The 24,188-nt window shown below is 40.0% G+C and overlaps 1 protein-coding gene across 1 annotated transcript in view; it reads right to left on the minus strand.

The window, feature by feature from the left end:
- CACNB4 (calcium voltage-gated channel auxiliary subunit beta 4) overlaps nucleotides 1–24,188 on the minus strand; it is a 236,232-nt gene that overhangs the window by 7,978 nt on the left and 204,066 nt on the right. The window contains exons 10-12 of the mRNA XM_046657675.1: nucleotides 17,665–17,774; nucleotides 12,469–12,620; nucleotides 10,655–10,750 (exon numbers count right to left, since the gene is read on the minus strand). Coding sequence (XP_046513631.1) covers nucleotides 10,655–10,750; nucleotides 12,469–12,620; nucleotides 17,665–17,774 — 358 coding nt within the window. The remainder of the gene's footprint in view (nucleotides 1–10,654; nucleotides 10,751–12,468; nucleotides 12,621–17,664; nucleotides 17,775–24,188) is intronic.

Here is a 24,188-nt window from a genome sequence, read left to right on the forward strand (position 1 = left end):
ACCAGCAGATGGTGGTGTGATATGTGAAAGGGTTAAAAAAGAACAAGAACCAGGAGTATTTAATTGTAGGAGAGAAGGACTGTCACACATAAGTATCTGGTGCCCATGTTTCTGTCAGTAAGGACTTTGTCGGACATCTGGCCTATAATCAGGAAGTGTTCTTCCACCCCAAAGGAGCAGAGTGGCCCCTCTGTCACTGCAGCATGGTTGGAAACATAGACAGGATACACCCAGGACACAGATTCCCTGGAGTGACAGAAAACCATGGCACCTCACAAAGAGAAAAGCCATTCCACAAGTAAGTGAAAGCACTCCCCAACTTTCGACAGCTGGAGCCGCACCTTTCCTCTCTCACCACCTCCACCACCATCCTCCTGCTTTTATGAGTTTATTTTACCAAAAGAAGAACCTCCCAGTAATGAATCAAATATAGGGTTACTGCCATTATCACTGATACTGCAGTTGGATTGTAGGTTAATGGCAATAGGACGGCTCTGAGTTGGCGGCGGGTCAGCTGACTCACTCTCATCCACGTGAGGGCTTCCTGAAGCAGAAGTCACCATGGAAACGATCTCTCCTCCAACATTTACTATTTGAATGTTTTCATCACATCAAGCTCTACTGAACATTTTGACTCTAATTTGCAAAGCAGTTTGGGAGTTCTTGGAGCAGTGAAAAATGTTTAGCAACTAGGAAAAGAATAAGGTGACTTCAGTCCAGATCAGCTGGTGTTTGAGAAGGCTCAGCCAGTTCAACTCACGTAGAAACCTTCCCTCCGTAAGATTTATTAGTAGATTTCCAATGGTTTTCTGCATATTTTATACATTCATCAAATATTACTCAGTACCTATTTTGTGCTAGGCATTGTGGGTCTACAGTGGCAAAGAAAACAAACATCATGCCTATGCTCAAGAAGCATACAGTCTGGTAGGAGAGACAAGTATTAAAATCCATCATAATCTATGTCTGGGACTTTAATTCAGAACAATAAAGAGACTAAACCAGTTAATGTTTAGAGTTGCAGCTTTAAAGGTCTGGATTTAGAAGGAGGCCCAGAGAGACAAATGAAAGTTGAACTTATGAGGGAAGGGAAATTACGAGTAAGTCAAAGAATTCTATCTGTAGAAGAAGTGAATAAAACAGGTAGAGAGAAGCAGAGACACAATGGAAGAAAGAGACCATACGGCCCATGAGAGACTGGGAAAACAGCTAGTTCCTGCAGTGTCTGTCAACATATATCCTTAAAATAGATCCCCTTTTCCACTAAAGGAACTCAGTGGAGTTTCTGTCTCTTGTAATCAAAAGCCCTCTCCCTCCATAAATGTAAACATCAACACTTACAAATATAGAGTCTGAGAATTGTCCATAATGCTCTGATATAAACACTGTGTTCTCTGATAGCATTGCAATGCTTTCTTGAGTGGGACAACAATAACCCCACCTCAAGGAGCGTCCACAGACTCAGACAGATGACACAGGAAGAAGAGGAAACTGGGCAGCAAGGAACAAAGGACCACTCTCTCAGCCACTCCAGGCTAAACCTGTCCACAGATTCTACACTGTATGTGATCTGGAGTTTGCTGTTTACATAGTTTTACGTTAACTGTATAATTGACTTGCATAGGTCTCATTCTATCATGCGGGTTCTCAACCATGTGTAGTCTCAATAAATCATTTTCCTGCTTTCATAAAGTCCCAAGTTAAAGACCCCTCCAGGGACACTGGGACTGAAGGTCCTGACTATCATAGCCAGGACCACAGAGCCCAGAGAAGGCAAAACCAGGTAAGCAGCCACCATTGCAGGATGTTATTTGAATAAGGTTTATATCTACTTGGCTGTTCCATATGTTACACTGTCACAGCTGCAGACACAATTAAACATACACATAGTAACAAGTAACTTTAATAAAGTCCTTTCTCTTTGCCGATGGATAGAATTTGTATATATCAGCACATGGCTGTTTGCTTAAGCCTCAATCATTTCTAGGAAACTATGCCTTTGCTCGGATACAAAGACAGCTATACGATGAAAGATGATTTGAAACTGCTTTTAGGCTTTCAAAAGCACAGAGGAAAGCAAATTTCAGCTTTTGAATGAATACTGACATATGCGGCTTATTTTCAACTAAGAAGGATTTCACAGCCTATATATCTGTGACAATTCTTCTTCTCAACTGTTTAGAAAATAACACAGCTGATTAGACCAGAGCGTTAGAAAGCGAGTACAAGAGAAAAAATTTTTTTAATTATACATGAAATTCAAAGAGAAGCAGCCCAATGAATTATGCAAACCAGCTTTGCCAATTTTTCATAAATTGAAAGGTTCAAGTCTGGTTAGCTCCTTACTGTGCAATACCTGAGGCCTGCAGCATGGGACATGGATTTAGAGAGCTATCCATCTAATCAGCAGAAGAGGGTGTAGGTAATGGGACAGTCACAGGCAGTGAACAGTTCCCCACTGGATGATGCCACGCCTTTGGTGACCGCCGTAGATAAAGGTAACGCTGAGCTGTTTTCAAAGCACTGCCACGGGGAATGCCCCTGACATTCTTTGATGGGGTATTTTCTTAAGCTGAGGTGGGCAGAAATAATGTGGCTGTCGAAGTAAATAAGGAGTGAACAGAAGAGTCAAAACAAACCATCAGAAAACCAGGCACAGTAGATCCCTTTTCTGGATAAGGTCTTTCAGGAAAATTAAAAACTAAAGCTTTATAAATAACAAGAGTGAAAACATGCCTCTGACTCATCCAGTGGTTCAGAGAACTAAAATGTCAGGGCCGAGAGAAAGAGAGACACTGAAGGTGAATAAAATGGAAAGGAAGAAGATCTGCAATATATATATTTCTTAATGGTAAGTATTTAGCGGTCTGTCTGGTTCTCCCTTCACAGAGTATCACCAACTCCTAGGGAAGGCACCTGAATGAATTAGGGCAACCAACTCTCCTGGTTTGCCTGGGAGTAAGTGTTCCCAGGTATTTGAGACCACCAGTGCTAAAATCTGGAAAATCAAGAGAGAATTGGAATGGTGGGTCACACAAGTTTTTACAGAAGATAGAGCACGTTTCAGTTCCTACACTGAGGATTGCAGCAAGTTCCATTAATTTCTTTTACATTCCTTTGGGAGGGAAGTTACAGAGAGGGAGTGGGTAAGTCTTTCTTTATGGCTGTGAAATACATACTCTCCATCAAAGAGGGGAGAATCTCATTAAAAACTAACATACAATTCCTAATATGTTTTATCTAGGAAGTTGCTATTGAACATTTTTTGATAAAAAGTTTCTAAAACTTAGAAATTAATTTTGCAGTTTAATTTTAGCTATTTTTAAAGTTGGTATATTACTGAATATTAGCCAGCCAGGAGGTTAAATATATACAAACTCTCCCATTATATATGCATTGCTTTATATGTATTTGTTGGGCAGAGATAAAACCCCATGTGGGGCATCTATGCTATTTCTAGATGGAAAAAAGAAATAATAGGGGCGAGCACACTTTTACTTCTTTGCTGTTGGAATAAAGAGACCCTAAAATTGCCACCATTAAAATAAATGACTGGCAAATATTATTCGGTAAAATAAAATGGCTGAATGGCAAAATATGTAATGCTAGTTATAAAATAATCAAGCAATGTTTCTTTCATACCAAAACTGCTTTCTTTAAATTATTAAAGCTTTTGAAATCCTGAGTACTTAACTCACTGGTCCACCAGTGATAGGAAACTGGAGTTTAAAGTTAAAGGGTTTTTGAAGGATCTAGGACGTCTTATGGGGATAAAGGAAAGCCTACCAATATTATGGGGCTCTAGTGGTTAGTCCCAGGTAGTTTCCATTTTAATGAGCTAAATGGAAAAGACAATCAGAATTCTTGCCATTAATTGGTGGGGATAACATGAAGGCAAAGAATACAGTGACTTTGACCTCTTCTAATTCCTCTCTCTTCATAATGGGTGACATTCAGTAGGAACTGAAATTCATTTTCCTCACCACATCCCTCCATCCTGTCCATTCTTATTCTTCAAAGGTTATAACATCTACCAGCGTTATTGTCTACAGAAACGGCACCCAGTGTTTTTGTTAAGTTCATATTAATCCAACACTTTAAATTATAGCATTGGAGGAGTGAGCTACTCCTAATTCTGTATATCCAAGTTCAGAGGCTGAAATCCCTGCGCCAGGAGTTGTCTCCTTTGAACTGAGAGAAACCAGATTCCTCAGGGCTTTGCTTCATGAACAAAACATCTGAAATCGATTACTCTCTTTTTCAAAAGTTGTATTATGAATTAAACTATGAACATCCAGGAGCTCTGTAATAATCAATGCACCAATGGGGATGACACCTCAAACAGAAGGGTGAATCCACACGATTCTAAATAATTTAAATAAAATTACTGGAAAAGAGTGGTGGAAAATTACTACTGTGATAGCAATATGATCAAGGATACTGGGCACTAACATTCACTTTAGAGTTCCTGTGTTTAACAGAATAAATCTGAGTCCATTCAGCAATGGAAAATAAAGTCTGATAGAAGAGAACTACTATGGTTACTGTAATGTTAGAAGTTTGCATGACTGTGCAGGAGATGAGCTCCCCTCTTGCAGAGAGAGTGATCAATGTCATTTTACCTGCACAAAAAAATTACACAGCTCCAAGAGCCACAGGGTCAGCTTTTGGTAACACAAGCTAGCTTGTAACTAAGTAGGATTAAAGGATTACATTTCATTTATATATTCAATTGTCTGCCTATCTGCTTTTCTCACCATGCACTATGCAGCTCTTATTACTATAGCACAAGAGCAATTTGAACTTTGACCTTCTTAAAATGTACTATTTTCAACTTTTCCTAAAAGAAAAAGGGTACTGACGGCTGGTCGAAGCAAAATGAAATCTAACAATATGATGAACAGATGTATATCCCAAGTACAAATACAGGCTCATCATATAAAAATATATACATAAAAAATGGGCTTGTGGGTCCTAGACTCACAGGCCCCTTTTCTCTCTGCATCCCACCTTTTCTTCTGTCAATCCAGAGCAGGGACGGAAGGAAAGTCCTCCTCCTTCCAGAATAGAACTATTCAGAAGCCCATCCTCCCAGCTCATCTTCCTGTCTGTGGCAGATTAAAAATGGCCACAAGGTTTTTGACACTCTCTGCATTGAGATGGAGGGTTTGTCTTCTCTCCTTGAATCTGAGCAGCCTCTGTGCCTCCTTTGACTAGCAGAATGCCACGGAAGTCAGGCAGTGCCAATATCTAAGCCCAGGATCTAAGCTTAAGATATTGGAATACTTGCTCTCGGAGCCCTAGGAGCTACCATGGCAGAAGCAGATATCCCTTTTGGGAAGCTCCCGTGGACAGGCCCTGAGACTGCCCAGAGAGACAGAGTCCCTGCTAGGGACCAGGTCAGCCGCCAGCTGAATACCACAGGGTCATTGTTTTAAGTCACTAAGGTTTGGGGTAGTTTTTTGCACAGTAATAGATAACCAGAACCTTGTCCTAGAACAAGGGTAGCAACCTTGGTGGGCTGGCTACGTTGGTCCTGCCTCCTGCTTCTATAAACAAAGTTAGACTGGAACACTCCATTCATTTACATATTGTGTATGGCTGCTTTCCTGCTACCAAGGCAGAGTTGAGTAGTTTTGTGAAGAAGACCATATGTCCCACAAAGCCTAAAATATTTCCTATATGGCCTTTTACTGAAAAAGTTTGCTGACCCCCTCCCTTAGAAGATGCCTTACTCATGAAATTCATGATTCTCTCTCCAGGAGAATATATCACAACCAGCCTGTCACCATTCACCATCTAAAGTCTTTCTAGACTCGGAGACAGAGATCCTACACTGACTTTGGCCAAGGCATGTGACCTTTGAAAAGCCAGTTCCTTTCTCTTGGACTCAGTTCCATCACTTGTAAAATGAGGAGGTTGGACTGGATCTGTCTTTCCCTAGAAGTGTTCCATGAAACATTAGACCCATAGGATGCTCTGTGGAAAAATGGTTCTATACTCAAAATTTAGAGGAAGCACTGCACACTGTCTATCCTAGAGGAGATGTCAAATGCTCATGAGTATATTAAAGCTTCTGCAGTAAAGAAACAAGCCTACCTTTGTCTGCATAAGTGTCTTCTCAAACATTTTTGATATCAAGGTTCTTTCTTCATAACACCTGTTGACATCACAGGGAACCGGTATTGGAAAGAACACACTCCAGGAAATACTATACTGGCTTCTCTCAAGATCTCTTTTCGCTTCCTTAGTCCCTGAGTCTAGGATTCATCCTTCTGGCTACAGAGAGTTAACTTTTTTTTTTAAAGATTGGCACCTGAGCTAACATGTGTTGCCAATCTTCGTGGGGTTTTTTTCCTCTTCTCCCCAGAGCCCCCCAGAACATAGTTGTATATTCTAGTTGTAAGTCCTTCTGGTTTCGCTATGTGGGATGCTGCCTCAGCATGACCTGATGAGCAGTGCCATGTCCACGCTCAGGATCCGAACAGGTGAAACCCTGGGCCTCCAAAGCGGAGTGCGTGAACTCAACCACTCAGCCACGGTGCTGGCCCCAAGAGTTAACTTTTTTCGGTACTTTTAGATTTCCCTTTCTAAAGACTGCTGCCTTTAATTTCTTAGCAATGTGAGACTCTGCCAGTGTAATCTGCTGACTTTTCAGACTGGAGATGCAGTGGCCAATTAAGGAAGCTGCAAATTCTCCTAGAGGAACTAAAATGACACAGTGATCACCAGTCTTCAGATGACAATTATAATTATGGTCTTGAAGTAAAGCAGGGACAAATGCAGACACATTTTTAGATGACTGCTAGTTTTTATCAGCCGAAGATTTCTTCACACGTGCCAAAAGAGAGTGTACGATACCCTCTTAGCATTACAAATGCTATTCACACAATATCAAATGAATATGTTTAATAATGTAAACAGTGTTTAGAAAATATTAAATACAAGGTAACCTTGCGGATCCAGACCGCTTGTTTAAAATTTGTTATCTGACCAATTATATAAAACAAGGAATTGTTTATTCTGCTAAGATAATGATAGAGCAAGGCTGTTTTCCTAGTGCAGGAGGCTCGCTAAAATTCCTGATATGGGGACAAGTCCTAAAGCATCTTGCAGTATTATTTGCATTTCAGAAGGCATGTGTCTTTTCTTGATTCCAGCTATTTCAGATGTAACAAGTTGTACTATACACACAACTACCCAATGATCAACCCTCTCAGCAGCTAAAATACTTCAATTTTGGGGCCGGCCTGGTGGCACAGCAGTTAAGGTTGCACATTCCGCTTCGGTGGCCCGGAGTTCACTGGTTCGGATCCTGGGTGCGGACCTACACACCATTTATCAAGCCGTGCTGTGGCAGGCATCCCATATATAAACTAGAGGAACAGGGGCACAGATGTTAGCTCAGAGCCAGTCTTCCTCAGCAAAAAAAAGAGGAGGATTGGCAGCAGATGTTAGTTCAGGTCTAATCTTCCTCAAAAAAATAAATAAATAAAATAAGCTACTTCAATTTTAATAGAACACAAGTATTTTCTCTAGTAACTATTAGGAATAAATGTTAATAAACCATTCTCATACAAAGATTAAATTAAAAATAAACAAGTTCAATTCAACTAAAATGCATCTCAAGGAATTACTCAATGACACTTCTTATAACATTATTGCCCAAAACTTGTGTATATATTGACGTAAACCAGTGGTTTTCAATCAGGAGCGATTTTTTTTCTCCAGGGAACATTTGGCAACGTACGGAGATATTTTTGGTTGTCATAACTTGGGGGTTGCTAATGGCCAGGGATGTTGCTAAACATCCTACAATGCACAGGAAAGGCCCCCTCCCCACATCAAAGTATTATCCAATCTAAAATGTCAATAGTGCTGAGATGGAGGAACCCTGACCTAAACCACTCTTTTAATTCATAAGAAATTTACAAAGTAATATCTGTAAGCTTACTTATGATCTACCAAATTGTTTGCCAAGAGTTGATTTAGCGAACTGTAATCTTGTTAGACTATATATTCCTTGAAAGCATGAACATGCCTCTGTCTCCCTTGGACCTAGCAAGGTACAAGGCCTAATGCTTACACAATGTTTGCTGAATGCCTTTTAGTTCTTGCCAAGAGGGTTGACTGTAGGTGAGCCACACTGAATTGAGATGACTAAGTATTTTGACTTTGTCCGATTTAACCACATGGAGACAGAGATACCGCGTCCTCAGACATGGCCACACATCGTTCTGTAGAAGTATCTGATCTTAACGATGTTCTGAAACAATGAGGCTATCACCTGACTTGATACATCTTCTGCTTATTTTTATACTCTCCTCTTCCCTGGGCTCCACAACCCTCGTGGTTTCAATAATGTCTCTGTGCTGATCACTTCCAAAATCTAGACGGAATCAGGATTTCTCTTCCTCCCCTACAGTAGCTCCAGTAAGTTTCTAAACTGAGGACTCAGCTCTCTCCTCTAGAAAGCAAGGAGAATGTTATCTACCATGGCGGTCATAGAGAGGCATGCCCAGATGATTTCCCCTTGAGGGAGAACCCGTTGTGACGAGCGCAGTCAGCAGACAGCTTCCTGATGCCGCACCTTCAGGACCCACAACAGCATTCAAGTCCAGCCCATCTTCTCTCTCCAGGCTGCTCCCAGCCTGAGACTGAGCACAGCATGGGGAGTAAAGCTGGGACATTTCTGCCCAACACGAGATTCCTCGAACTGGCAATCTTTGCTCTGGGGATCCCCATCTCTGTGACTGAGATTTTCTTAAGGCAGCATCACAGTCTGAGGCTCCTCCTACCCATTTCTCCTTCCATTCCCCTTTCCTTTCACTGGATCAGAACTGCATCAGGTCTGAGGGTTCTCCCTGTCTGTTCTGTCCCTTTTCCCTTTTATCTCTCACAGACATTTTCTCCAATAAATCTGCACTTCTAATTCCATTTAGGTGTCTGCTTCCCAGAACACTAACAAACTGGTACAACTATCCTTATAGGATTGTTCCAAAAACTGGAAACAGTAGCATAGTTCCTGGCTTTTGGTAGCTGCTCAATAAAGCTTAGCTTCCTTCAACTGGGCAGCATTATAGAGACAGAGACTAGGTAATACATTCTTCTGTGTTCGCTCAGTGTTTTAATCATGCATTCCATTGTGTAAGTGGACTTCATTAGTAGGCAATGTAAAGTCAGACTTCTTAACAGAGCACTCCAGACTCTAAGCTATCCAAATTATCTGCAGGCAGGCAACCAGGTGTGTATGGGTGTGAATAGGAGGGAGGGGTTGTAAGGGGAGGAAATTGGCTTTGGAGCCAGATGGATCTAAATCTAATCCTCATTTGCTGCGGCACCTTAGGGAAATCATTTAACCTCTCTGTCTTCAGTTGCCTCGACTATATAATGGGGTAATACTGCCTACCTTACTAGGTAACTGTGAGGTTTAGAGATAATCTATATAAAGCATCTAGCACAGTGTCTGGCCCATTGTAAGCCTCTAATAAAAGGATGCATTATTACTCTTACTTCCTGTACATCCTTTCATTCATTCAGTCAGTCAATAAATATTTATTGTGGGCCTAGTGTGATAGGAACTTGAGATACAAGAGTGAACCAGACAGGCACGGATCCTTACAGAGCCTGACAGGTTAGGCATGGCACAGCACAAACTACATCCAGTAATCATAACTGAAACACTTAGATGGTACTTATTAGGTGCCAGGCCCTGTTCTAAGAGTTTTACCACATATTCACTCACTGACTCTTTATACCAACCCAGCAAGGTAGGTACTTGCTCAAGATTACATAACTAGGAATGTAGTCCCTCATGTGGATTAGCGCGGATCTGAACCCAGGCAGTCTGGCTGCAGAGTCTATACTTTTAACAGCTATGCTGTGTTGCCTCTCTAAACATCTGAATTGGATTTTATGCTTCTACAGAGCATCAACGATCCTTACAAAAGCATATAAAAATTCCAGTAAATCAACTCAGTAAGAAAGACAATTATTTCCTTTAGAGAAACACAGGCACAGAAATACTAAGTCAGCCGAGCAGGTGTAGACACTGAAAGGCCACTGGTGATCCACGCAATAGCAGTTACCACCACCCACCTCCCACCATTTGCTTGGCTTCCAACTCAGCAGCTGTTTTCTGGCAATGGCAGTGGTAGAAAAGTTGCTATAACATGGTTTTTCATCTTACTTAACCCTGACCTCTTCATCTGCTATAAACACAGGGTCCTTCTAGTTCCAATAAATTCTCAGCCTTCAGTGTCATAATCTTTTATGCCCATCAGAACTTTCTGGCAGAAAGTTAGAGGAAAGTCAAATCAGTATGTTTTAGTTGTTCTTTTCTTTTCATAAAAGTGTCCACATGACTGGATTAAGTAGTTTGCTGAGTGTTTGCAAGGTAGTCAAGGTAGCAGTAAGGACATTGAACACCAGACACTAAGTTCATTCCTTATTACATGGTAGAACCACCCAGTTCAGGATGCCCGAGTGTAGCCAACACAACAGCAGTGGTTTGTGCCAAGAAATCCCTTAGGTTTATGACAACATACCATCATCACCATCATTCTAGGATAAAAATGACAATGCTAATATGAAAAAAAACCCACTCTCTACTAACTAGTCAATAATGATTAAGACAAATAATGACCATACTTACTGGGGGGCATTGTGCAAGTTTATCAGCTGCCACCAGTTGAACGTTTAAGTGTTTACTTTGGGACTTTCCTCTAGATTTAATCAACCGCTGTAAAACCTAGTAGAAGAAGACATGAATCTGAGATACTGTCAACGAGCTGAAAAAAAACCCAAATAAACACGACCTTTTTGATAGCCTGTTTAGGCCTGAGTATTAACAGAGAGGACATATATGTATGACAAATCATATATATAATATGACATCATCCACTTACACTGGCTTTCAGTTATAGTGGATTTGATATGTTCATCCTATTCTCGCTCGCTCTATGTGAGGTCGTGGTGAGATCTTAGGTTTCTGCCCTAGATTTTACCCAGAGATTTCAAAGAGAGCCCTGCAAGAGTGGAGGAACTGATCTGTACCAGGTCATTTATGTCCAAATTCAGATGAGTAATATTTTGGTTCACTATCTCAATGTCAGATAAATATCAGAGTCATATATTTGGTCCTTTTTGTCACAGATAATTATTGGGGCATTCCAGTTTAATTTTACATTAATAAGACAATTTCATGATAGAAACCTAGGCAGAACATTTGCACTGGGTGTATTGCTATATATAAACCAGTGATATATCCATGTCTTTTGGGCACTGCTGTAACTGCGTTTTGCCATATACTCCCCTCTCCCTTAGATTTTTTTAAGCTGCAACAGGGCACTCCCCACAACAGTACTAGTCTGTGAGGATCTATGATACCTCAGCACATATGTCCACAAGAGTCCACATTCCTACACTTATGGACCTCATGGCAACTAGGGCAGGGGATGCAAGGGGCTGACATCTACTCCACTACAATGAAGGTGTTTGAATCCCTTCAGCTCTAAGTCAAAGAGACCTCCAAGTGGTCAAGGGCAATTTCAGTCCATTCTAATGACTCCCAAAAGGTCCTGGTTTGGTCAGGATTCCTCAGCTCATCCTGCACAGAACCAGCACCTGAAGAGATGGAAGATCTGAGGACACTAGAAGGGTTGGGAAGGGCATAGCTTCTTTAGACATTCTCCACCTGTGAGAGGAGACTACTGTTCTGGTTGGAAGTTGAAGTGGCATTTAAGCACTAAAATGGACTCTTGGAGGCACTGAAAAGAAACTGATTATTTAGGTCATACTTTCCAAGATTATCTATTTCATATTAACTTTTTAGAACATCATCTCTTTTTAAAAAGGAAACAATGCCCAAATCAAAAGAGACCAATTTGAGGCTGTCTCACTTTTATTTTGATCTCCCCTCGTGGCATCAAGATACATGGCAAATACCCCATTGTGCTTAATGATGGAATAACTATCCCTGTAAGGATCCAACCTAAGCATAAATGTGAGGGTCTGTAATATTCCTGTAAGAAATTTTACACAGTGATGTCTGACTTTATATATGATACATACAGATACCTTCCTTGAACTCTGTACTTTCTCTACTGGGGAGAGAATATAGGTGATACAAGAATCAATATTACCCAAGAAACTTACCAAGATAGAACCTAAAGTCTCCGAAAAGCCAGATTTCACTTTTCCTCACCTTTCTTAACTCTTTGTTTCTATTATATTCTTGCATAACTGCCTGGTTGGGGGCGGGTCACAATAGTTTCTTGAAGGAATGGGCTATTCTTTACTTGCTATCTCAATTTCTAGAGTCTGTAACAACTGTAGGAACTCAAAACTGTGCTCATTAAAAGGGTTTCAACAAGACCTTCTCATTGCCCACTAATAAAAACGCACAGAGCAAAGAATATTTTTTAAAAAATGAGCTTCTAATCCTTAAGGCAGAAATGAGCTCATTACCTTTGGAGATGAGACTTTTACATGGACAATAATTGGTGCTAAGGAAGTCTTTATAAGTTGTGCTGGGTGATTGATGGTGTCTGCATCAAGAACGACCAGCTGCAAAGATCTTGCCAACTCAAAGATTCTTTCAATTTCACTTTGTACTTCCGCTAAAAGGAGAAGAAATAAAGAACAGGTCACGGTTATCTTTATTAATGAGTTCTTATATTTAAAAAATAGTACCCCTTTATGATATTTTTCTACACTGCAAAACAGAACATTTTGAATTTTCATGGTCCTATCTAACTTAAGATCTTTTCTAAAGAAAGAGAGATGTATTGAGTTTTGCACAAAATCAAACAGCTGGTGGAAAAAATTGAGATGGCTCTCTTGATTTGCTTCTTACACTCACTCTAATATTTAGCTATTTATATAGCTATGTTGTTTTTGATTGTGGCTTTGTTCTAAAGAACTTTTATTTTAGCTATGGAAGCTGAAACTACCTTTGAGGAAACAACTGAAATACATGTGCAGAGCAACAGCACATGGAAAGCAAATCACACTGAAATATTTCCACCAATCAACAACTTACATATTAATATTTTATGGATATGTTTAAAAAACTTCCCACAACTCATCTGTTTTGACTGATAGGCACATTTCGTATCCCTGGTTAAATATTCTGGGTCTACTCTTACAGGCAGCATATTGCTAGGTTTTAAGTGAAGTATTAGGCCCAGTAGACTTGTTCTAAGGCATCATTATCTTCAGTTTTTAAAAACAACAAAGCTAAGACCAATTATAGTAAAATGCTGCAATGCATTTCGATGCAAATCTATCTGGCTGGCTGTAATAGACAAGTGACCCAAATCTGTTCAAATGAAAAAATCTAGTTATTTTCAATGTCTGAAGCAATCCAGTTATTTTTTTAAGCAAAATAGATTATCTATAAAAACATAATATGGCTTTCTGAAATATAAAAAGCTTTTATATATATATTTTATAAATCACCTGACTTATTGGTTATGTCCAAAGTCTGAATTAGACTATTTAATTTTCAGAGAGATGCTTTTGTTTTGCATTTTACTTACTTTTGTTTTTGGCTGTACGTGTGACCTAACAATGTAATCCCATCCAAGTTACACAGAATAGACAAAGCTACCTAATTTAAATTGCTTCAAAGATGGCCTAGGAAAAAAGGTTACATTGCTCTAAATATTCTCATTGGAAAGGGCTCGTACCAGAACCCCATGATTTCTCTTGCTTATCCAGCATGAATTCAAGTTCACGTCACCTACTAGAAAGCTCTCCCTTCCAGAACCAAACAGATTGACAGGGTATGTGGGATCATGAATGCTCAAGACTATCACGTAACTCTATTTTCTTGGGCATTGCATAGTAGTATAAAATTCTTATTTCCCACAAAATCACTGATGTTTAATGCATAATCTATATTAGAAGTAAGAATTTAAAGAGTCAACAAATCTACCATTTTTCATATTATCCAATACCAGTGAGCTGAAAGATTTCATGTTGCTTTAAAAGGTGACTAGCTTTCAAGATATCAATGTAAAGAATTTGGGCAATTAGCCTTATTTGCAAAATTCATCTAAAATCATATTCTACATTTCTTGGTAATAATAATATACCTCTCCCTTTTCTCTTGCATGTCAGAAAGTTAAAAAAAATTTCTTATGAGAAAAGTTTGGAAAATAAAGAATATTTTTATTATAGTACATTTCAGCCTCAGGTTGTTGCGGTATGTCCTCCATTTGTTGTTTTCATTAAAACTGCCACTAGTTTAAGGGAGCGCCTAGCCAGCAATACACTAGAGCAGCAAGTCTATATTGCTTTAAGCTTCAAATCTGAACACAATATTTTCTGAAATAGCAAAAAGGCAGTGACCCAAACTGGACTGCCCTGGTACAAAGAACCCTTGAGGCACTCTGAGTCTCTGCATAAGTAACTCAGAAATACCTGGGCCTTATTTACTCTGCACCAGCAATGAGGTAAGTGTGCTTTCTGACAGCTTCAGAGGGCAGGCACACCTACTGCTTAACCAACAGAAAACTCTTGGGCAATGAGAACTCTGGCATGAGCAGAGAGATGCTCGGGCACAGCAAACCAGGAGGCTGCAGAGGATCACACGAAATACTGGAGTGGGTTCAATATTTGAATAACATGCATATAGAATGCAGTAAGTAATTCAATGTGTGAGAAAGAGAAAGGCATATTTATCTACATAGCTCATTTTCTTAAGGGAAAACTTTAACACATCCAACAAGCTTGACTACCAGGCTGATTCTCAGAAGGGTTCCAGTGGAGGTTTCATCATGATCTTATTCCAGATAAACGGAGCTCTGAGAAGGCATGGACTATGATAGTGGAGGGATCTCAATGAACACTTCTATAACTTGACCACAACTAATCTGGACCAACTGCTCTCCAGCGTCTCTGTCACTTGTGATCTTTCTTATATCTAAACGCTTAGACTACTTTAATGGCTCCCTAGAGCTCAAAGCAACATTTCCTAAAGTGTGTACCCTGGAACAGTAATCCCATAAGATATCTTATGGGAAGAAGGGGGTTTTCTGCAAGGGAAATACTGCATACTATAATGGTTTCTCTTGGAATTTCAAATGTCCATTACCCTTTGTATTTTTATTTACTTATTTTTTTTGGTGAGGAAGATTGGCCCTGAACTAACATCTGTTGCCAATTTTCCTCTTTTTGCCTGAGGAAGATTGTCACTAAGCCAATCTTCCTCTATTTTGTAGGTGGGATGCCTCCACAGCATGCCTTGATAAGCGGTGTGTAGGTCCATGCTCAGGATCTGAACCCGTGAACCCCGGGCTGCCAAAGCAGAGTGTACAAACTTAACCACCACACCACCAGGCCAGCCCCTACCCTTTGTATCTTAACGGCTCTAAGAAGTCTAGCACTGAAGCAACCTTCCAACCATTTAATTCATAATTTCCAAATTTATTTGACCATGGAAAACAATATGGATGTAACAACGATTAGCATCTTTTAAAATTAACATTTCATGGAATCTATTTTGAAGGTCTCTTCAGCAAGGCATACTAGAGCCCCAACACACTGGCCTCAATCTACTTTTTCAGTCTCTTCTCCTGTTGCCCTCAAACCATGCCTTCAACTCCCTTTCTCTAAGCATGTTATGCACAAACTACTTGTTTCTCAACAACGCAATGTTTTTTTATATACCAATGCCTTTGTACATTCTTGTCCACCTTGAAGAACCAGTTTAAATGTAACTTTTGTGAAGTCTTCTCAGATACCTCTTACTCTCTACCCTTCTTTCTTTACGCCCCTAGAACTTTGCCCCTAATTCCATTACCACACAGTATTTTAACCATCTGTCCTTTCCTTCTGTTTGCCCATGAGTAAGATCCTTTGTCATAGTTGTGTTTGTACTTCCTAAGTCTGGCATAATGCATGGCACGTAACAAGGGTTCAATAAACATTTGTAAAGGGATCTACAAAAGGCAGGCAAATGGACATAAGTGGCTCACATAATGGTTATAATAATAGATTGCCATTGAATTAACCCCAGTAGCTGTGGGTATGTGAAGTTACAGAGTAAAGGGGAAAACCAGTGAACTGACATCTACCTTGTTTCTTCCTCGATGTTTATACTAACCCCACCCCATCCACCCCACTGACTTTGACAACAGGTGACTAGATTTTACAGAATGACTTCAAAGACTATCCATGAAACCCTTGGCTGGGGCAGACTGAAATCACGCAACCTAGCTTATCTTTTAAGCGTCCTTTAGCCTCTCATTATACATCAGAGGAAGGAGTGGTTAAAAGCCAAAGGCATTGTGAGGAATGAGAAGAAGGGTGAAAGACAGGAGAACAGAGAACAAATGCTTGTTGAGAAATCTTCAATCTAACTTGGCATCATTGTCACCCATGATATTTGACTTTAGTCAGTTACCTAATCTGATTCACTATCACCAACTCTGCCATTCTCTCTTCCTCAAAGTCAAGACACTGTGCCTTTAAAAGTGTTTCACTCTGTATGTGGAAGGCTTAAATACAGGACTAAAGAAGGAACCACTGACATCTGGAATCTTGCCCTCACAAGAGCTGACAACTGTTCCATTTGGTATGCTCAGCATTCTTTAACAAAGCAACCATCCAGCAAATATTTATTGAGCTATTACCATGTGCCAATCCCGTGCCAAGAATATACAGATGATACTTTCTGGCCTCTTTCCAACCTGCACAATTCTTGGCTCCGGGTCAAGGCACAGCCTTCAATGGATTCTTGATGGGATGTTTGGGCATGCACTCTATCTTGGAAATCCTAATTTTTTTTTAGTTTTCTATCATCTATAGAGCTCATTTCAGTAGATTAAACAAATGTAGTGGCATGGAAGAGCCCTATCTTTCCTACTCTGCCCATGAGGAAGAGGGAAGTAAAACAAGTTGCCCTCAGAATGTGAATGCAGAACAGACTCCTGGAAAGTTATGAGTGGACTCCACCACTCTTGGCAATCACGGAGACCCCAAGCAGGCTTTTGAGATGAACGTTGTGATTCCCCAGCAGCAGGGACTCACGTCTGTGGATGGTGATTTCATCTTCCACAGTCCTGCTCATATACGGCTTGATGGAGTTAATCACATACAGTGTTTTTCTTTCTCCATCTTGGTGAATTTTAGGATCAGACTGGTACTCCACGAAAGATATGCTTAAACTCCCTGCATATTATTAACAGTGGTTGCTATTTCCACTTAAAGGATGTGACTATTCTGGGTACTACCAGCTAGCAGCAGAAGCAACACTAAAAACACCGTTATCTAGCTTTCTTCTAAGGCTCTGAGAAGGCTGAACATCTCATTTCCTGTCATGTCAGCTGTGACTCAGGTGTGACAGATATCATCAGCCTCATTGAGAAGCTTGGGCAAAGCTGAGAAGAGTGGTTTCACGTGGTTAGGCAGAACAGCCTAGGAGAGCCCATTGAGGAGTCTTCCCACCAGACTACTAATTAGCTAGCTGACTAGAGGTGAGAATGAGAAGATTCTGGCTGCTGCAGGACTCTGCTCCCTTCTTTTCCATGGCTTGTATTTTCTTCAGTTAATCAGTGCATCCCTACTCAGAATGGGGAGCAAACTGGAAAAGAAATTCACAAACACAATGTGGCATGAAAGCGCAGCTTGGAGAAGCATCCCATGTGAACATCTTACCTAAGCTGGACCGAGTGTTCGAACGTTCAATTATTGCTCTCTTGCTTGGATTATTTAGGACAGACCTCTTAGCAAGAGAAATGTCAGCCGTCACTCTCGTTATTGATATCCTACGAATAGGAACACAGAACAGTACAAGCCAGTAAAAATGTTATGGGGCCCTCCGAGTGATTTATAACCACAGTACTTAATAACCACTTTACATACTACAGTGCAACCACGGTATAATAAACATTGGCCACAAGTATTTTAAACAGGTTTTGGCTAGAATTAAAACATAAGCAGAGCAGAACGGAGGAAGGTTTTGGCTACTCAGCAAAAAACTACTCCAGTAAAAGTGCGGTTCTTCCTCCACTATTGTCTGCCTCATCGACTTCTCTTTTTAATGCACACCACATGAGGAGAGAATCAAAACATATGAATAATCCATGCTCTTTCTAGGAGGCAGCAATACAGTTTCCCCTCAATTCACAGTTGATTTGCTCTTGATCAAGACCTTCAGGAACTACAAATGCTCTGCCCTGGCATATCAACGCTGCTGGTCAAAGGGGCAAATACTTTTCATTTTGATCATCAAAGACAATCAGCCAGTTGGTAGCTATGTTGCATTCCTGGTGCTCAATAGTTAACTCATGATACATTGAAGCATTTCTCTGCAGGCCCAAAGGAATGTTTCATATCTAAGAATATGAAAAATATTTCTTTTCTGCAGGCATGAGATTCTTCAGCTTATTTGCATATGACTTTGAATGCATGTGGTGGGCCATCCTAAGACACTACCATTGAGGGCAATGTGAGGATTGTGCCAGGATTTTGATAAGTTAGAATGTATCCTACAGTCATGCAAGAGAAGAATAAAGCAAAGACTGCAAATAAATGAAGAGGGGGTCTATTTGCATATGATTTATCAAATGAGAATCTCTGAAATTTACAACTTTAAAATTATTTTAAACTAGGATTGCTCAACTTCAGATTATTATCTACCCATAGAACGCAAAGAATGCCTCTCTAAGCAGTTACTGCCACCACGGGCCTTTCTCCATTCTTATCCTCAGAGCCTGGCAGAGTTCCAGAAAGGAGACAAGGAAAGTAGTGCCCCTTCCTTTTATACACAGTGCACCCATTCTCCATCATTTTCAAACTCCTTTGGGGGTTGGAGCACGAAAGAAGTAGCATGATTAACAATTATTGAGTCATATGCCATCTCGCACCTGTTTTGGAACAATACTGTCAGCACTCTCAGGAGACTCTTCATCTGACTTGAGTAACCTGAAGCCTTGGGGAGACAAATGTTGGAAATGGCTTCTTTAAAGCAACAGGCTGTACAAAAGTTCTGGCACCATTTTCAAACATAGTACTCCTTTGCTTGTATCATTGGATTGTATTTACAAGTTGTAGATGGTCAGGAAGTTTTAAAATTTTAAATATTTTAGAGTTTTTAGGCCCTAATAAATTATTTGAGGCATCTTCAAATTGTCTTCTGCAGAAACCAAGAGTTTTGTGAAATACCTCAGGGACCACTGAGAACCATAAAGGAGGCTGAGTTGGCGGGGCTCCAGCGTTCCCACCCTCAATGCCAGGCAAACACCTCTGCATTTCTGTTTTCTACATTGGGGGCTTTAAATATGATTTCAGTGTAAAAAGGTGTTCAACTGCTAAAAGACATTAGAAAATACTGGTCAAGTACAACTTCTTCATTTTACCAAGAAGAAAACTGAGATGCAGAGACGAAGTTACGCTTGGTTAGAGACTAAAAAGGTCTAAAAACCAGGCCCCCAGCAGCAGGCCAGTCACTTAGCCATGGGACTCATTAAATCTCTTCCTGTTTCAGCTGTCTTCTCCAGCAACCTCAAATCTCCAGATACCAGCCGAATCACCCAGCACAGACGCAGTCAGGGTATCCTGGCCATGCGCTGAGAGATGGTCAGGGTTTAAATCAGGTTAAAGTCTGGTGAAACCCACATCTGAGTCTCCATTACTCAGTTGGCTGCTGCAACTGGAGGCATGAAACCTCACAGGCACTCCTACAGCTCCTTCTATTTACAGAACGGGGTTTGCTTGTTTATTTTTGTATTTCTGGGTTTCTTGTTTGTTTGTTGTTTTAAGAATGGAGTTGCTAGATAGAAACATACAGTCAAGTTCCAGAGCAATTCAGATATATGACTGGCAACAAGTGGGTTGGTTTAGGGAGAAAATTCAACTCTCTAGAACAATGACTTTTGGAGGTCCCCCAAATTATATTCTGGTTAAGTGAAAATCAAATTTTCTAGTTCTATACAAGCCAAATAGTGACCCCTGGGTCTTAAAATTTGACGAGATCACCAATAGACGCACACTCTCATTTTTTCTGGGTTATAAACATATTTTTACAAAGCCATTTTCAAACACCTCCAAAGTTTTACAAAACAGTAACACACACAAAAACAGAAAAAACTGCTTCATATATTCTAAAAACAGGAAAAGGTATGGACAATTGTTTTCTTGTTTTATTCATCAATAGAATACAAGTTAAATTGTTAATACAAGTTATTTCTTTTTCTTTTGTTTTTTTCTGTGTGTGTGTGTGTGAGAGAGAGAGAGGAAGATTGGCCCTGAGCTAACACCTGTGCCAATCTTCCTCTATTTTGTATGTGGGATGCCACCACAACATGGCTTGACAAGCGGTGGTAGGTCCACGCCTGGGATCTGAACCTGCGAACCCCAGGCCACTGAAGCAGAGCTCACGAACTTAACCACTGTGCCACTGGGCCAGCCCCAGTATAAGTTATTTCTTAATAAAAATGCATAAAAATGAAGGAGTTCAGGAGAAAACAGACACAGCCTAGAACCTTTCAATAAGACAGAGCAAGAGTTTCTATTTTCTATGCAAAGATGCTTACTATTATCAAAATCAGACACCAAATCCAAACTTGATTTTTTGTAAAAGATTCACCAGCAATGTAATCATCTTCACCATTAAATGCTATCTAGTTTTTAAAACTTTTTTTTTTTTTTACTTAAAGTGATATCCTTTTTTTCTTGCCACACTCATATACTCTAGTGGTATATCACTCATAGCTCTTATCTTCCAGGTGTCTTGTTTGATATATGTCTCTAAAAAGTTCTCTTGGAAACCTTTTTGTGACATAGGGTCAGCAGTTACTGACCAGCAGATAAAAGGCCAGTGGAAGTTCACTCCCCTAGCAGACTGCAAATGTCACTGAAAACTAGCAAAAATCATTCTCTAAATCTAGTAAATTTGAATCCCAACTGTTGCTTATTTCCGTTTTGGAATTTATCATGATTGCTACAATCCATCATGAGCTATGAGTATTAGTTTATGAGTATATTATTAGCTATGAGTATTCCACGATTTTCTATGGAATGATATTACTTTTGGTTACAACACATTCATTCAAAAATAATTAGGGGCCGGTCCTGTGGCCGAGTGGTTAGGTTCACATGTTCCACTGCAGTGGCCCAGGGTTTCACTGGTTCGGAACCTGGGCGAGGATATGGCACCACTTGTCAGGCCACATTGAGGCAGCATCCCACATGCCACAACTAGAAGGACCCACAACTGAAATATACAACTATGTACTGGGAGGATTTGGGGAGAAAAAGGAAAAAAAAAGACTGGCAACAGTTGTTAGCTCAGGTGCCAATCTTTAAAAAAATAATAATAATAATTAGTATTTCCACCTTGGTAATGGAATAGGCATAAGATCCTTCCATACTCTATCCTTGCTGCATCTAATATGCAGCCCTGTTAGTATGTTAATTTTTTTTAAAAGTCCTGGTGTTCATGGACAAAAGTGTTCCAAAGAACAAACAGTGCACTGTCAAGAGAACAGAGAGGGAAGGTCTAGGTAGACCTGAGTATTCTTCCTGGATCTTTCTCTTGCTGGTTGTGTGACCATGGACCAGTCATGCCATCTTTTGAGCCTCAGTATCTTAATCAATAAAATGGTGACAGTAGCTTTGCCAAACTATTTCCCAGGATTGTCATAGGACCAAACAAGGTAATATATAAAAGTGCTTTCTTAAATATTCATACTTCTCTATGCTGATATGCATACATATAATATATACAAGACAAACAATTATTAGAGATTTGAAGACTCGAAGGAGACAGTTTCTTTATATCCTGTCCTCAAAGGTTAGCAGTGTACCATGAACTCCTCTATCCTCCAGAGTCTGTGGAATTTATGTATACTTTGAGAGTGGGAGGATCAGGTCAGACATGTTGTAATAAAAACCTACTAATTTAAATATTGTGTTTGGCTTTAAAGTGTTCAATTAATTATCTCCAGTGTTTGAGTGTCCACTAATGGATCTGCACTTGAATAGAGAATAGGAGGAGATGATGAGAATGAGATTGAGGATGAAACAGAAGACACTGTGTTGTTCTTTTCCATTTGTTGACTGCAATTAAAAGCTGTTTTCATTTTTCCATGGCTGGCTGCTTTGTGATAGCATCAATTGTTCCTATTTCCTTTTATAAATAAATACTACCTCTTTGAGTCTCCCTAAGTTGTATTCTCAGCCTCTTGTCTTCAAATTCTTTCTCAAACTGTTTTTTTTCTTTCAGTGTTCCTTGGCTTATAGCTTCCGTTAGCTTCAGATTCTCTCTGTATAGGTTACAGGGTGTTCATTTAAGATATTTGGCCATGATCATGTCAGTTACCAAGCATCTGATAACTGCCATAGAGCTGACCTGATCCAGTTGTCAAAAAGCCTTAAGTAACAACTTTGTTGGGATTTGAAATGATTAGCATAGGTCAACAAATTGCACTTGGTTTGACTGCTTGCTGCTCAGCCTCTGAATGGTAGATTCAACCAGCTGAGCAAACCTTATCCGAAAGGATGATCCCCTTTGAATGTCTGTGGTGTGAAACGAAGAGAGAAAAGCTCCATGCCATTGTGCACTCGCTGTGTCCTCGCCAGGCTGGTGCCATTGTAGCAGCTTGTTAGGGTCACTCAGTTTATGAGCTGTGCACTGGAATTGTCACTACATGTGGATAGCCACGTGTAGTGGCTATTCAGGGGTCCCTCAGAACTATTTAGTACTGTGCTTTTCATGTTTCTTACATGAATTATAGTTAGGCCCTACAATAGCATTTATAGCAATAAAATTGTATAATAAGTAGCTCTAAACTGACTCAAATCATTTCTAAGGTATCATTAAAAAGCAAGCATATGATTCTGTAATAGTCCAACCTCAGTCCAATTTTTTGAATTATTTTTTAACCAAGATCTGAAAAGCAATATTAAAGAAGAGAGCCTCTTAGCCAATGGATCTCTTTTTCTCCATTTCTGAAAAATAATAAGACTTATTCCAGACTATTTTGTCTAACCTACTGCATTCATAGCCAATGAAACAGTGAGTAGGTTTCCATTAGAACATACTGTTTATGCTGTATCGCTGTGCTAAAGCCTTCTGTGTAATTGTTCTCTTGGCTGGTTTCAATTAAAGACTATTTGTTGTTTTCTTCCCTTTTATTAATTGGTAAAACATAATACAGCAGATTGTCATGGCTCAAAATGTAAGGATATTCCCCACACAGCAGACGTGTCAGTCAGTGAGAAGGTACAAACAAATTTCTTCTTCCTTATCAAAGTCTCCACATACGTGTGACCAATGAGTTCATTATTGTTTTTGCTGCTGCACTGGCCTCTTATTATTTGAAAGATACTCCCACTCTCCTAATCCCACCTTTAATATCTGTCTTTCTTCAACTCTGCTGTACATCAGATCTTGCCGTGGCTGAGTCTCCTTCTCCAGCTATTTCTTTTGCTGCTGCTGTATTCTTCTTCATATCTCTAGAGCCTCTGCTGTGCCACTAGACCCCACGGAACAACTGGCATTGAAATTTTAATTCTATTTCTACTAAAACCATCTTCAATAGTGTGTGTAAGCGCTTAATGCAGCCAACTCTACCTGACTCAAGACAAATCTCTGATGTTACAATTAAGTGCATTTCCTCTTTCCGGGCCTGAGGATTGAAGAAGAACCTCAGATTCTTCTTTTTATTTTTTTTTCTTTTTGCTGAGGAAGATTTGCTCTGAGCTAACATCTGTTGCCAATTTTCCTCTTTTTGTATGTGAGCCACCACCACAGCATGGCCACCAATGAGTGGTGTAGGTCTGCGCCCGGGAACTGAACCCAGGCCACCAAAGCGAAGCATGCTGAACTTAACCACTGGGCCACCAGGGCTGGCCCAGATTCTTGATTATTGAAAGCAGTAATTAAGTCACTCACTTTCTCTTTGCTAAATTATAATAATTCCCTTCTTCCTTTCCATAGGTCCTACCTTTCCAACCTTTAATAGCATTGTTATTTATAAAGATGTTATGTGGAGACCAAAACAATCTAACACAAACTTAGCCTGAATTATGGGATGGGATTTATTTAGCTCACAGGCTTTTATGGGGCCATAGGATGAGGTACTGCTCAGAACTTCCTTAGGTAAAGGCACCACAGGTTAAAAGCATGTGACTCCAAGCATAGCTGAAGGAAGCGTGCATGTGCAACCAAGAACACA

Source organism: Equus quagga, chromosome 4, assembly GCF_021613505.1.
Source record: "Equus quagga isolate Etosha38 chromosome 4, UCLA_HA_Equagga_1.0, whole genome shotgun sequence".
NCBI lineage: Eukaryota > Metazoa > Chordata > Mammalia > Perissodactyla > Equidae > Equus > Equus quagga.